Source organism: Ascaphus truei, chromosome 21, assembly GCF_040206685.1.
Source record: "Ascaphus truei isolate aAscTru1 chromosome 21, aAscTru1.hap1, whole genome shotgun sequence".
Lineage (NCBI taxonomy): Eukaryota > Metazoa > Chordata > Amphibia > Anura > Ascaphidae > Ascaphus > Ascaphus truei.
In genome coordinates this window covers 10,477,784-10,492,928 of record NC_134503.1, presented here as the reverse complement: position 1 = coordinate 10,492,928, position 15,145 = coordinate 10,477,784, and the positions used below count along the sequence as shown (strand labels likewise).

At 40.8% G+C, this 15,145-nt stretch overlaps 2 protein-coding genes across 7 annotated transcripts in view; one reads left to right on the top strand and one right to left on the bottom strand.

Moving 5' to 3' along the window:
- Positions 1–2,872: 2,872 nt before the first annotated feature.
- On the top strand, positions 2,873–4,612 carry BRD3OS (BRD3 opposite strand). Its single transcript, XM_075578944.1, has 2 exons — positions 2,873–3,080; positions 3,776–4,612. Exon 2 carries the CDS (start codon positions 4,243–4,245, stop codon positions 4,495–4,497), a length of 255 nt encoding a protein of 84 aa, XP_075435059.1. The 5' UTR covers positions 2,873–3,080; positions 3,776–4,242; the 3' UTR covers positions 4,498–4,612.
- Positions 4,613–8,191: 3,579 nt separating this feature from the next.
- BRD3 (bromodomain containing 3) overlaps positions 8,192–15,145 on the bottom strand; it is a 47,618-nt gene continuing 40,664 nt past the window's right edge. For all 6 annotated transcript variants that reach the window (XM_075578932.1, XM_075578930.1, XM_075578928.1 and 3 more), the window contains one exon: positions 8,192–14,134. In XM_075578932.1, the coding sequence (XP_075435047.1) occupies positions 14,016–14,134 (119 nt within the window). In that variant the 3' untranslated portion in view covers positions 8,192–14,015. The remainder of the gene's footprint in view (positions 14,135–15,145) is intronic.

Below are 15,145 nucleotides of genomic sequence, written 5' to 3'. Positions count from 1 at the left end.
CTCTTAAAGTGTTGATTCAAAATAACAGAATTGGAGCTCTCCAATAATTAAAGATGCTGCAATTAATGCAATGGGATTGAGGATGGAGACCGCCGCAGTAGAATTGAAGACGTGTTAGGAGACTGTGGCACAGGGCTAGTTTGCAGGTACAAAAATGCAAAGAGAAGTCGCTTGAGATTGGCAGGATGTCCATAGCAATATTGCTGTATCACTAAACCTATCAGTGCTTTTTAATAACGCATATACTTTGCCCTCTGCTGGAGAAGAGAAGTACTGTATGGTCAATTCTAGTGGTTCTGCATGGCACTATAAAAATAGATTTTTTTAATCACTGATTTGTGCGACAAATCCAATAAAAGAAATGATGTTAAACAATAGTCTGATTGGGATCGTGGCTGCTGCATTTGAGAAGAGCAGGGCAACACAAATAAGGTCTAATTCCAATGTATCAGACTATTCCACGCATTGTGGAAATAATATTACACGCTGAAAAGTAGGATATCATGGTGTTCTGGGTCAATGCCTTCCATCCCACAATAGCCCACCTGGAAAAGGCATAGTCACTCTTATGGCCTAAGAGAGATTTGATTCTGTGAAAGGTATAGTGGTCAGATCCACCGAATTCTGCCAAGTGGGTACAAACCTAAAATCCCCTTTCCATCCTGTACAGGCTGACCTATTAAAGACTTCTAGATCTACCACCTGATTTCTCCATGCTCAGCTAAGGGAGATATGGCCCTTTGACAATAGGCGTCTCTGAGCTAAACATAAAGACCCTGACTGGCTGAGGGTTAGCGAGGGATGTATTGACGGGGTATTTCCGTAGGCCCAACCAGGTACGTACACCTGGTTCTGTATATGTTCATAATGCACCTCCCTCTCATTAGGACATACTTGTAAAAGACATTGGTAATTGTGTTGTTCATTTTATTTTATTAGTCTGATGGTCTTGTTTAGGTTACATACACAATATATTTGTGCTATCAGAGTAGCTTTATATGCTTGGATAAGAAAAAGTTATGTATAGTTTTATGCAAACTGAATTTCAATACAATGCGATGACAGAACTAATACCATTATCTGATCCATGCTACAGTGGCCTATAATATGTGACGGAATTGATGCTCTCCTATAACGCTTGTTACTGTTTGAGATAGGCTAGAATACTCATCTTTAAATCAGTCTCTGTCCATTCTCCTGTACACGACAGCAGATACCCATAGTCACTAGGCTGTTTATATTATGTGAAACTCTGGAATGTCTCGAATAGAAATAAAATACATGTATTGGGCTTGGTTTTATTGCTGTTCTATCATTCAGTTGCACTGGGCTGGGTGAAATCACATTGTCACATGAACTTCAAAATCCCACCAAAGTTTTGATCCTTAAATAAAAAATCAGAATTGAAACGATGGGGTGTTTTAAATTTGGGATATCTCTACATCCGAATACGATGCCATCCCAGGTCTGAAAAGGTCACACTAAAATCTCTGAAGAACTCTCATGTTGCTCCATTAACAGGTATTAACATCTACTGTGAAGCGCTATGTACATTAATGGCGCTATATAAATAAAGACATACAATACAATACAATCTGTATGTCTCCAGCACAGCTACTGTAAGTCCGTGTCCATAGTATGAACGACGGCACATGCACAGAAAACAAAAGGCCATAAGGCAATACGTACGGCCATAGAGCGAGCGTGCACGAGCGACGAGGTGACCGATACTTGGCGGGACAAAATGTTTTGATTTTGCGCGCGATAGACAGGTCACGTGCGTGACTCAGCCAATGAGGGCGAACTGCTCACATGACGTCACGGGGATGTCTTCATCACGCCCTCGCCCCCCCCCCTCTCATCGCGCAATCCTGCAGGCCATAAATCGCTTCTAGTACAGGCACGCCTGCACTATATATCTGAGGCCTAAGGCCTCGGGCATGGTCAGCGCTTATGCGCTGACCCGTGCTGAGGCGCGCTGCTGCTCGGCACTGAGCCCCTGCAGCCGCAATGAGAGCGGCTTTAGCAGGGGCTCGCACACGCTTGCGGAAGCGTGTGTCTCACGAGTCTTCAGATTTGGCGCTCGCCGGAGCGCAGGGCCAGTCACGTGAGGGCGAACCAGCTCCGTGACGTCACTGGCCCGCCCCCAGGCCCGCCCACGGACGGCGCGCTGTGTAAGGCCAGGGAAAGCACCGCTTTCCCTGAGCCTCAGCAAGCCTCCACCCGGATACAACCACTATGTCCCAGGCCTAAGTCTGCCCCATCCCATGAAAGCTTGACTGCACTGGATTCAGGAGTCAGTAGTCATGGTAACTCAAAGCATTAATGTTGCTCCTCCTCCATCCACTAACTGGAGAAAATATGTAATGGTTTTAATCAGTGCTTTTTTTTCTAGAAAAAGGGTGAGGGAACTCTGGCGTGAGGATAGGACAGGTGGGGGGGATTATTTTTGGAGATGAGCAAAAAATATACACATTTACTGACATTTCAAAAGCGAATCTGTTATTTTTGTAAAATAATAATGATTACATTCTAATTATTATAAAACATAAAAATTCTTTTTTTTTTTTTTTAAATATCATCATAATAATGCTATAACGTGGTCTATGAAAAAAGGCACAGGAACTGCGTCCACCTGAAAAAAATCTCAATTTATGCAGCCCAGCTGTACTCTCTGTGTGCAAATGAAATATTCCAAGTGCTGCCAAGTGTAAGTATGCCTTTTCTTGTAATGTGTGCGCGCGCGCGCACGCACGCACACACACACACACACACACACACACACACCTTATTCTAAAGTAAACAAAAATAAACTGTAATCTGCATCTAACATAGCACTTGTTCAATAATGGGGTCTCTATTTTTCCATTCTGTTCCCTCCCTAACACTTCTCTCAGACTCTGGGCCGGAACCTCATAGGCGACGCTGTGTTTCCGGGGAAGACACTTTGCTGCTGTCCTCAGCAGATCTGCTTCCGGCCTGACTGCGAGGGAGCGTTACCATGGCAGCGAGGTGCAGGAACCCTGCGGAGAGATGATATTGGGGCTGCCCGGGAGCGGTTAGTATCCCGGAGGAGGAGGGTAAGTATGCGAGTGTGTGGGGGCATCATGGCCTGTGCCTGGCGGCAGGCATTATCCAGCGATAATAACAACAAGATCAAGGGTTGGGAAGGCCCTCTCTGCTATACAGGGCATCCTGTTCTATTAAGTGCCAATACAATCCTATTGTTATGAATGCAGCAGCAACATAGACTGCGGCGCAGTACACCAGATGAAAACATAACACCAATGTAATCTACATAAATATTTAATTACAGTGTGCCAGTACAATAGGGGCACAGGAGTACACTGATGTAGATGCTACAAATAAGGTGGGAAATTATATATATATATATATATATATATATATATATATATATATATATATATATATATATATATATATATATATTAAAAAAAAAAAAAAAAAAAATATATATATATATATATATATATATATATATAAATAAATAAAAATAAAAAAAAAACATTGAAACCGTTCGGAATCTTGTTCAGGAAATAAATTATTGTAATGATGATTTTATTACCCCTTTCGCTGCCAGAGGGGCGAGCAACGCAAGGGTTAAAGGTTAAAAAATTTCTGTAGTTGGAATATCTTTACATATTGTATTTGACACACACACACAATCTGATATCATGTACATATGTAACGTATCTGTAGGTATATGTGTAGGATGCAGTGTTGGTGTCGGTATAACAGATTTATTTTGTGACAGGTACCATGATTCCCAGCGCCTGGCGAGGAAAAACACATTTAAAAAAAACAGTTCTCCCCTCCAGCAGAGGTTGAAGGAACACTGCTCGAAAGTATTTGATGTAAAGTAAACGACACAAAGAATGTCATTATGAATCCAAAACAAACATTTCCAAACCGCTTCTGGAAACAGCCGATTCAAAGAAGTCTTCGCTTGTGTGTGTACAAACTCCTAGACTACCTACAGCTTTCCAGTCTCGCTATATGAAACATGCATGCACGGTGCACCTTAAACAGCAACTCTGATTTTAGACTGAAAACACTGGTTCCTTAACGGTGCTTGTGAATCAGTAACATTGAGACGATCCCTCAGGATTGAGTGTGTCTATTCTGGGACTGGTGTGAAAGACGCCAGCTTGAAGATTAAACGGAGAACACTTTGCCTCGGTGGACAGCACTCTGTCTATTCTGCGTTTCCCTCCTAAATCAATGAGCGGGCGTGTGCCATTGGCGGAGAAGGCCTTGTCTGAAGGATATGCCAGACTGAGGTACAGAGATACGTCACTGCTCATCTGGCAACAGCAGCAGCAGAAGTTGGAAACGGCCCCTCCTGGAACATATCTTAACCGCAGCCATAGCATGTGGTATTCACAGTATGGTAACCAGGCCATCTTAGTCCGTGACAAAAAGACACTCACTATTTCAAGAGACACTGGACGGTCAAGGTTTTGCTCAGTAATGTGACCAAGTATTATACACCTATAAATGTTAATGTACTTTGTGTCATGCCAAACTGTGTTGCATGTATGCTTGAATGTAAACCTAATTATTAGGTTATTTAAAAACCTACATTGCTGTGTGTCATTTGTTCACAATTGTATTTAAAGGAGGTATTTGTGCAGTTTGCCTTATAATGCTAAAAGCACATTAGTAAGGTGATATAATGTAAAACAGATTCTTACATGTAATATGAACACTCCTTCACAGCAACACATGTCAATATTTTACCTTTTCACAACTGTCTTTTGTAAACCCTTATTGGCTAAATTTGAAACTTGTAAGAGGGGTGGCTCAGTAACCAAAGACATGCACTCTGTAAATGATGACACTACGTTTGAATTGGGGACCCTGGTTCAATTCCTGGTATCTGCTGCTTGTAACCTTGGGCAAGTCACTTTATCTCCCTGTACCTCAGGCACTAAAATCATAGATTGTAAGCTCACCCGGGCAGGGACTGTGTGTATGTAAGCTCACCCGGGCAGGGACTGTGTGTATGTAACATTCCTATGTGCTGCGTACGCTCACTATTCTGTAATTGGGAAGCGCTTTAAGTCCCATTGGGGGGAAAGAGCTATATGGAATTATTGAAAAAACAGCACCCCTTCTAAAATTAACATGCAGCTAGCTTTCATCTACTGCAGCAGTTTTTTTCCGAAGCAAAATCTTATTTTGCTTTATTATATAATATAAAAAATATTATTCACAAATATTAAAGTATTCATATTTTTATGTGGTTTCTATGCCCTTTGAATCCATCATTGTTTTTCAGGTCTCAGCAATGTAACAGGATACAAATAAACAGTATTTTAGAGTGTGATTGCTAGTTTTAAATTGTATGAATAAAAAGAAAAAGCTATTGTTGAGTTCAGTAGTGCTGGCTACCAACAACTACTATTGTAATTACTCTAAATGTTACACTTTTATTGGTATTTAGAATGTATGTCGGGCTTGAGACTATTGTCACCTAATTTATGAGTATCTCATCCTTTTCACTTTAGACTGCTCTGCATAAAGCTCTCTCATTATCTAGTAACCGGTAACTAAAAGTTGCTTTATTAACAAACTGTGACAAATAAGCAAGTTCCAATAAACTACAGCACTTCGGTCATCTTGGAGAGATGGTTGGCATCATAAATGAATGGCACAGATTAGATCTTTTTCACTAGGCTGCAATATGCTAGAGATTTTAGCTCCATTCATAAAAATAGAAATCAGCACAAGCAACAGCGGATTTCCCATTTCCCCGGGTGGCAAAAGTGTACGACAACACGGCATTTGCCGTGCTCTCGGGCCTGATGGGAAGGCACTTGGCTGTTGAGGCAGTCTCCTTGCTGCTCCCCTCCTTTTTCGGAACCGCAATGCCACGTTTGTGACCTCGCTGTGGTTCAGAAGGAGGGTGGTGGCAGCAAGGAGGCGGCTGTCAAAGCTATGTGCCTAAGAGCGGCAGATTTTCAAAGCCGCCGCTGAGCACAAGGAATACATTTACATAACATTTAAAGGGTCTTATTTATCAAGTCAGTGGTAGGCAACATGATATACCTGCATGTGCAGACCTTAAGCTCTCTGAAGGGATATATAGCCAATAAAGAATATCACTTGTGAGCACATTCACGTGTAAAAGCTGTGTGAACAGCAGAGCATTTGCTTATATGGGTTTCATGTTTATGGATGTCAGGCAAAAGGTGACACGTGTGCTCATTTGCATGTCATTTCCCAGAATCCCTTGCTGCAGTAGAAGCTCTGCGTGCTAGGTGATAATGGTTGAAAGGCAGGGTTGCAGACCTGCCTAAGACACTTCTATATTTTTGTAGTAACTGTGAATTTTGTGTGTGTGTGTGTGTGTCAGTGTGTTGTGTGTATGTGTGTTGTGTGTATGTGTGTTGTGTGTATGTGTGTGTCAGTCAGTGTCGTTCTTCTCCCTATGTCACTGATGGCCTCTTCTGCCAGCAGTGACGCCACTTCCATCATGGAATTTTGTTACAACACATGGGAATTTCCTATCAAAACTCTGCAGGTGCAGGAAAGAAGTTTCACTTTAAAAAAAAAACCCCCATTACATACCATGTGAGCTAACACTCAGACAATATAGCTATTTAATGAAAAGTTTAATAGGAAGGGTACAGTAGACACAAAAATAGATTACATACAGTTAGCAGCAATAAATACAAGGGAATGGTACATCAGAAATGAAGTCTACTGGCCACACAAAGCTTGGAGCCTCCGGTAGAGGTTAGGTCCGTGGGGATCAGTCATCTGGTGTAGAGCGTAGTTCCAGGAATGAGGCGGGGTTTCAGGATGCTCCAAGGAGAGACTTGTACAACATAAATTGTTCCCCAGCACAAGACGACTGGCAACTTGCCAGGCAGGGACAATTAAACATTTTCCCATGGATTTGCATGGGGTTTCAGCTGGGGCAATCAGGGAACTTCTGGGCAGGGGCCAATCAAAAGGGGTGTGTGCCTTGACCCCATGCAGCCCTCTGGCCCAATCAGGGACACTGGACGGGACCTAACTGGTAGCCAATTGGAGGGCTGAAATTTTACAAACGAAGGGCTCCTTTTCTGGCGGGAATCAGCACACCTGTGAGAGGGGCAACGGGTGTGGGTATGAGCTTAAACCGGAGAACAATAACAACGGGCAGGAAAAGCCCCAAAACCTTTTTTTACCTGCAGAACCCAAAAAGGGAACACAATCATCCAACTGTAAGAACAAATTTCTAGCCATGCTCAACAGATCATTATGTGTGATTGCTTGAAATGTTCAGCTTCCTCTAGTGATTGGAGTAGAGATTGTATCTTACTTAAATCATGATTTGACCCAATACTCTGGACTAGACACCAACCACCACACATGGTGCTCAAGCTTGAGCCTCCAGACTGATAGAACGTCAAAACAGTAGCAAAAGCCTTTTCAGATAAGCAGGAGAGCATAGCTTGGCTCTCCATACCAGATATGGAGGGGCATCATTTAGTACGATGGCTAGCACCATCTTTTTTCACTCTTCGTCAACACCCTGTTCCAAGATGTACCGGACAATGTAATTCTGTGAGGAGAAGCTACCCCAGCAGGACAAAAATAACTGCTGCAGTGAGGAGAGCAGCAAGCCTTGTAGGGGCTGATGGAACCAGATGTTATAAAAGTTGTCCTAACCCCCCACAAGTGGTCAGGGCTTAAGTCCCATTCGTTTATACTGGCATATTTGGACCAAAATTTGAGACCATATATTTATGCTGCAGCGGTTTACTGTAGTTTGTTGACATGTAAACCTATAAATTCAAGAAAAACCCTGAATGCATACAGTATAGAACAGGAGTTCCAAACTCCTGAAAAACCCCTAACTGGTCAGGTTTTAAGGATATCCCTGCTTCAGCACACGTGGCTGCATCATTTTGACTGCACCACCTGTGCTGAAGCAGGGACATCCTTAAAACCTGACCCGTCGTGGGTTCTTGAAGACTGGAGTTGGGAACCTCCGTTCTATACGGTATGCATTCCATTCATGTTTTTTCCGCATAAATATATGGTCTGAACTCCAACGTAGGCTAATGGTTCAACGAGTAAAAATACATTCCACAGCCTGCAATTGTTCCATTGATTAAACAGCATTGATTTGTAAAGATTGGAAGTAGAATCAAACAAATTAAAACCATAGACCAGCTAAGATTTTGTTGTCGTTTATTATGAAAAAACAAAATGCCCAGGAGAGGGGCCCATAATTACTAGAACACCAACGAGTACGTTCTACCGGTTTTTTTTTAAACTTTTTTTTTCTTAATGTTGTGTTGAGGCCAGCATTGCAATAAACAAGCTAAAACTACTTACATTGACTTGTTATCAATATAACTGACATGTACAGGAATATACTATGAACAGCACTAAAAAGATTTTGGGGGAAAAGGTTACAGTAAACTTGCATGCACAGCAGAGATAAAAGAAACATTTTTAAAAAAATGGTATGCAATCAGAACAGAGCTAAACGGTCAAATTATGGGGGGGCTTGTTAAATTGCGTTGACCCTTTTCGCTGCTACAGCGACTTGCAGTCTCCTCTGGCAGGAAAGGGTTAAACCTTTTGTGCTGGTAGGCACACAACCCGAATACAATACAAAAGCAGGGCGTTCCGTAACCCTTCCTGCACAAAAGGGTTCAATAAAAAGTAAATGCAGTTGGAATAACGTGCAGCTTACAACACAGCATAAAATGGCTGCCAATATTATAGCTTTTCTAAAAGTCACTTCCTAACGAAATTCACGACCTGCCCTAAATCGTTTAGGTTACAGCTTTGTAAAGGGTTCCCAACTTTACCCTGGTATCAAACCTTTATACCCAGTATTAAAAGCAGTTCACTCATTCATTTAAAGCCTTACACACTTTGCATTTGTTAAAATAAAAAAAAATGAAGATACAAATTAAACGTTTGCACTGAAACATTACATTTGCACTGGAGTAAATTAAAACTATCACTATTTCTAAAAGGATTCCTTCCCTCCCCCACCCAGAGTGGTTTTCTCCCGCAGGTTGTAAAATCTTTATGGACTGGCACAAGTGGAGATATATTGAACAGAGGAGAGGAGGCCATTATTTAACCCAGGGGCGGCCAACTCCAGTCCGCAAGGGCTATGAACAGGTCCGTTTTTCAGGATATCCCCGCTTCAGCACAGGTGGTTCAATCGTTGACTGAACTGAAGCAGGAATATCCTGAACTTGATTTGTTGGTGGCCCTTGAGGACTGGAGTTGGCCAACCCTGGTCTAACCCATCCTTTCCTGAGGTTTTCTGTAACCTCCCCACTAAAGGAGGTTAGTTATCGGGAAGGGCTGTAGCACAAGTCAGCAGGCCTTGTATTGGGATTATCTGATGGTAGCCAACATTTCTATTGTTTCCTTTAGCAATTATAGACAACAGTAGCTTCTGAAAAGCACACAAGACCAGGGATGCCGAAGAAATGTAAATAAATATACTAGCACGTCTTTTAGAATTACATGTATAGACTGAGAATATTTGTTCAGCCCAGCCAAATGAAGTATTTACTTACATTGTATTACCAGTTCTCTTGCTGTAAATGTGTAGGCATCTGCAGAATAAGTCCTTTCTATTGTTTTTTTTTTTTAAATTGAAGCAATAACAGTTTACATTTCCTTTTTATTTTTCCATTGTAAAGCCAGTTTAAAAAAAAAAGAGTTTATTTACTGGAAGGCAAGGGAGTTGTTAGAACAAATGTTTTTAAGCCTCATTGGCAAAGCATGCAATTCATGGACTTCTCTAGGACCTTTTAGTACGAAGGAAACAAACGTGAAAGAGCAGATGCAAGAAGACTACACAAAACAATCCTATTGCATTTGCCCCTTGAGCACTTGTAGGACACAACAGCAGGACCCTCTACCACCGACGCGTTCTACATCCCTCCACTTATCCAGGCATTAATATTCACGCACTAATGTCCTGCGTGATCAGACCACTAAACACCACATTACTACAACCAAACGTAACTTTCCAGCCGGTTTTGGCAGTGCTTTCTGTTGAACGCCTTTACTGTGGTTGAAATTGAAACGTCTACAGCAGACCGATATTATTGAATACAGAAAGACAGACCTTTGGATAATGCAAAACTAAAACTGAAATCGGAAACTTTTCAACTGTCAGTAAGACGGATTGATTTTTTTTTTAGTCAGGCCTATCTTGAATTGCTTCCAGTTTTATTTTTTTTTATTTAGGGTGAACATTAAGATTGTGATGCCACTATTCACAAGTTGATTCTGCTTTCAGTTTCGATGACTGTTACCTTCAGTGCCAAAATGTCCCAAGGCAATCTGTTCAAACATTAAAAAAAAAAAATATGGTGGTATTTTTAAACTATTGGACATCCCATATGCTCTAAAGAAAAAAAAGCCATGTCTGATCATCTAAAGACATGACAGTTGTCAGGGATTAAGGGGTCCAACAGAAGTGTAAAAACATGACATATTTACTGCATAACTGTTAAAAATATGGAAGAAAAAAATTGCATTTTTACTGCATTCCCCATTGCGGTGTAGTTTGGGGTTCTCCATCCCCTTCAAAGCAAGTGCTGTGACCTTCAAGACTAATAGGTATTCAATTTGTAGTGGAAACACAATGCTGCAAAATAATGCGTTATACACGAGGGGTTATCGTTTCTAAAGGGCCATTGAATTGTACAGCTGAAACCTCATGGCTAAGCAAGTTCCCAACACGTTTGGGGACACATTGCACTTGTATTTTACATCAAAAGTGCAAAAATCACTGGGTCTACTGGACGCCGATATACTAAAGAATAAGGACAACTTGGTAGCAGCGAGATCTTTGTTATCTGCGAGTGCTCTAGGACTTCCATCTCATATTCACTCAGTCGACAGCTTCAAGTTCTCTTATGTTCATTCAGTTAATGCAGGGGTGCTTAACTCCAATCCTCAAGCCCCCCCCCCCCCCCCCCCAACAGGTCAGGTTTTCAGGATATCCCTGCTTCAGCACAGATGGCTCAAACAGATGTTCAGTCTTTGACGAAGCCTCTGATTGAGCCACATGTGCTGAAGCTGGAATATCCTGAGGTGTTGGGGGGGGGGGAGGGGGGCTTGAGGACAAGAGTTGAGCACCCCTGAGGTTAATGCACAATGAGAGTGGAAAGCAAGGCACAGGTGAGTTCTCGAGTGATAGCTCTAAGATAGTCTTGAATAATTATTCTATTGCCCAACAGCCTTAGAAATCATCCAGCCTTATATTCCATTCTGTTGTGATGTAGCTAGAAAGGATGGTCTTATCACACTGAAATGGTTAATGCTTTTCTACTATGACATCGGCTTATATTGACTGAGAATCATATAGCCAATTGTGGTATTTCGACGACATATTTAAACGGTCAACGCGTTTCACGGCTGGAGGAGACAAAGTGACCCAGGCAGTAAAAAAAAAAAACATTTGTTTAGCATGGTGTAACCAATATTTTAAATTGTGTTATGCTAAACTCTGGCTTGGAAAAAGACTAAAATAAAGAACAATCCAGTAACATAGTCTTTTATATTAAAAGTACAGATAATAAAAGTAAAATTATACATGAATTTAAAAACAAGAAGAAAAACTAATTTCCCGTGTTACCACAATCCCTTTAAAACTGGCAAAGGGAGCTATAGACCTTCGAAGAGCCTTTTATATTTAAATTCTGAAAGAAGCCTTCTTTGGCAACCCTTGAAATAAAACAAGCCCTAATGTGCTCCTAAAACTCTGCATATTATTTTTTTTACATGTAATTTTTTTTATCCCGATTACAACGTTTATATTAAAATTGAAAGGGTTCCCTAAAAGTCTTTTTGTTTTGTTTTTTCCTCTTTTTTAAAGCCTTTCTAAAAGATCTGTGACAAAATACAAAAAAAATAATATATATTTATACGTATGCTGCAGCTGTAGGGGGACCATGAGCTACAAGTCTCTGAACAAACTGTACAAAGAGAAAAAAAAAACATTTAAAAACAAAAATCAGCACCAAAGGATGTGAAAGTGATGAGACACAACAGACCCAAAAATAAAAGAGGGTGCGAGCCCAACGAGAACTGCTAATGCTTGTGTGGTTCGTCCAAAGTTACTACCAAGGCAGCAGGTACATTGCATTGCAATCATATATAATAAACCTTGTCTCTCTCCATACGACTCCTCGATTGGGTGGATATTACCTAAACACAGTGCAATTCCCGAGTGCCACTAAACCTCAGCTCCTTTGGAAGTATAAAGAAACAGCATAGAGCAACACCTAAATTCTTCCTCAAGTATTAGGTAATGTAGTATGGCGATGCTAGAAATCCACTGGTGGATATGTCCACATAACTAGTGTGGTGCAAACAAGGAATTGGAGGAAAGAATACTTTAATATTTCTCCATGGAAAAATAGCTCAACCAGTCTGAAAACCACCATGTCCTCTCTCAGATTTTCAGACAGGCTTCTTTGTAAAGGGAACAGACGCGTCTTTTGAACCCCAAATCTAAAACGTGAAAGGACACCCCAGGCAACGTAACTCAAGATGTTCAGGACAGGCCAGTTTGGCTTTTTTGTTTTGTTTTTACTCATGCTAAAAATCTTCTGTTTCCAAATATATATAAAAAAAGGAACCAGATTACAAATCCCAAAGATTAACTTTTAAACGAGCCGGACCACAGCAGTCCTGATGAGCTGAAATTAGTTCACAGGGACGGTAGAATAAAAATCTACTTTTCCAATGATGCCGTCTGCTTTTTTTCCCCTCCTTTCAGATCCACGTTCCCCGTTTAACTAGTAAATCGCTTTACGATGCAAAATCGACATACAGCCCAAAAAGACCCCTCTTCTTCCCCAGTTGCACCTTTCATGTGTAACCCACAAACCTGTAGCTAAAAAGAATGATATCTATGCCGTGTTTCAGAGATGTTCCTTTATCATTCTAGTTTTTTTTTTTTTTTTGTCCTCTGCTTATTTCCTATGGCAATTTCTTAAAAAAAAAAAAAAAAAAAAAGAATCCTGTGATGTTAATAAATAAAGTGTATATATGTACATGAAGAATCAGGGTGAAAGGCTAATGGAATGTGTTGCTGGGGAGAAGATAGAACTCTCTCACTTTGGACCATCAGTTTAAAATCAAACAAAAAAAAAAATTGCAATGCCTTACAAAATTGTGTCTGTCTTGTTTTGAGGTAAATATTTCTGCATGAACCAGTTAGGAAGAGATTGAAAAAAAAATATATTTTTTTTTTCCCCACCCCAAACTGCAACACGAATTATCACCCATAGTTCAGCTATTACCTACAAGTGCCCAGTTTGTCCATTTTCCAGAAAAGAAAGAAAAAAAAGGGCATGATGTTATAAAACTGTAAACCTGTGATTAAGAATTCTAGGTGGTAACACACAGATACAAACACCTATTTAATTAAAAGGCAGACCGTCGTTTCGAGACAGTACCATGTGCGACAAGAAATTTTCGTTTTGGGGAACAATAATCCTTCGAGTTAAGAGGATCAAGCGTACATGGAGAAAAGTGACATTAGGCTGGGCTACTACCCGTCTGCGTCTGGGCACGGTTATGGGTTCAAAGTTCCTGTCCCAAGCGATACCTTTCAGGCCGAACGAAGAAAAAGAACCTAAGTTAAAACAAATTAAAATCTTTATGCAAAGTAAACCTTCATAAAATCCAATGTAAGCAACAGGGGTCTTCCACGTTGCTGGTTATTGCTGACACCCGTTTGCCAAAACTGGAGGATTCTGCTTTTTCATCTTCTTAAAATAAAAAATAAAAGTCAAAAAAGGAAAATAAAAGAAGTTTTTTTTTTTGTGTGTGTGTTTTGTTTGATTTTTTGTTGTTGTTGTTGTTGTTTTTTTTTTTTTTTTTTTTTTTAAAACTGCACACCAAAAAAGGGAGAAGTGTTACACGAGCCTCGGGTGGGAACAATGCAGAGAAGTAATATCGTTTGTGCGCGATGTCCGTTTGATAGAACCCCACCCCAGGGTTTACTCTGAGTCGCTGCTGTCTGAACTGGAGCCGCTGGAACTGCTGGTACCGGACTCCGAGGAGCTGCTGCTACTGCTTAGCCGTGACGGTCCCCCTGCTGCTCCTGAACTGGACTTCTCTGCAGGGGAGAAGAAAAAGGGTGAATTTTGGACTATTCGTACTCATTCAAGGGACAGCTCCACAGAGCTTACCAAAAAAGAAAAAATAGGTCGTAAAGTTGTATTTGCCAATTCGCACAGTGTTGGGAGATTGGAATCGCCAAATAGTCCTGATTTTAAAATTGACAACGGCAATTTATTTATGCGAATATTCACAAAAAGTGCCAAGTGTTAAACCATATTAGCCAGTATATTTGCAAAAACGTTGCCAATATTTGAAGCCCATATTCTGGAAATATTCACGAAAGTTGGTATCGAAGTGCTCTCCCGGTAAGATATTAATTGTTTCCGGAGATATTTCAACATCTTTGTGAATTTCCCACCAGCCGGAAATATTCAAAATTTACAAACGTAAACAAAAGGATTTGCCAGCGTCTACAACGTTATGTAATCGGCTTCCTTAAACCCATTTAAGCATTATGGAAGAAAAATGTGCCTTTTTTCCCCCCAAACTAGGACCCTAAAAAGCACAATGCATGTCATTCAAACATTTCCATTACAATTCACCCCTCTCTGTCAGAAACCCGGTTCTGAGACAAGTTGGGAGAGGAGCAGTCATTTTGCCCGAGCATGGCCCGGCTTTGCAGGATGGAGGGATACTCTTATGCTTTTGTTGTCTATGCAAACACAGGGTGATTCATCCACAGTAGTGTTTCTTCACTACAACAAAAGCGGGCTGCAGAAAACCATATTATTATCCAACACTTAGGCACACAAATAACCGTCAAGTAATTGTTTTCTGATTATGCAGCTGGACACACAATAACCAAAAGGTAAAAATTAATCTCATTTGTGCACAGTTAAAAAATATAGCGACACATGCACGTGCTAATTGTAACTTCTCTTAATACTGCATGATTGCAAATCCCAGTCCCCTGTGTATATGTATATCTTTATATAGTGCCATCCATTTACATAGCACTACACAGCAGTAATACACGGGACATAATAATATATCACACAGTGGGAAT

Excerpts from the sequence above, each read along its gene's own strand:
- BRD3OS (XM_075578944.1), top strand. The coding sequence starts at position 4,243 with ATGAGCGGGCGTGTGCCATTGGCGGAGAAGGCCTTGTCTGAAGGATAT.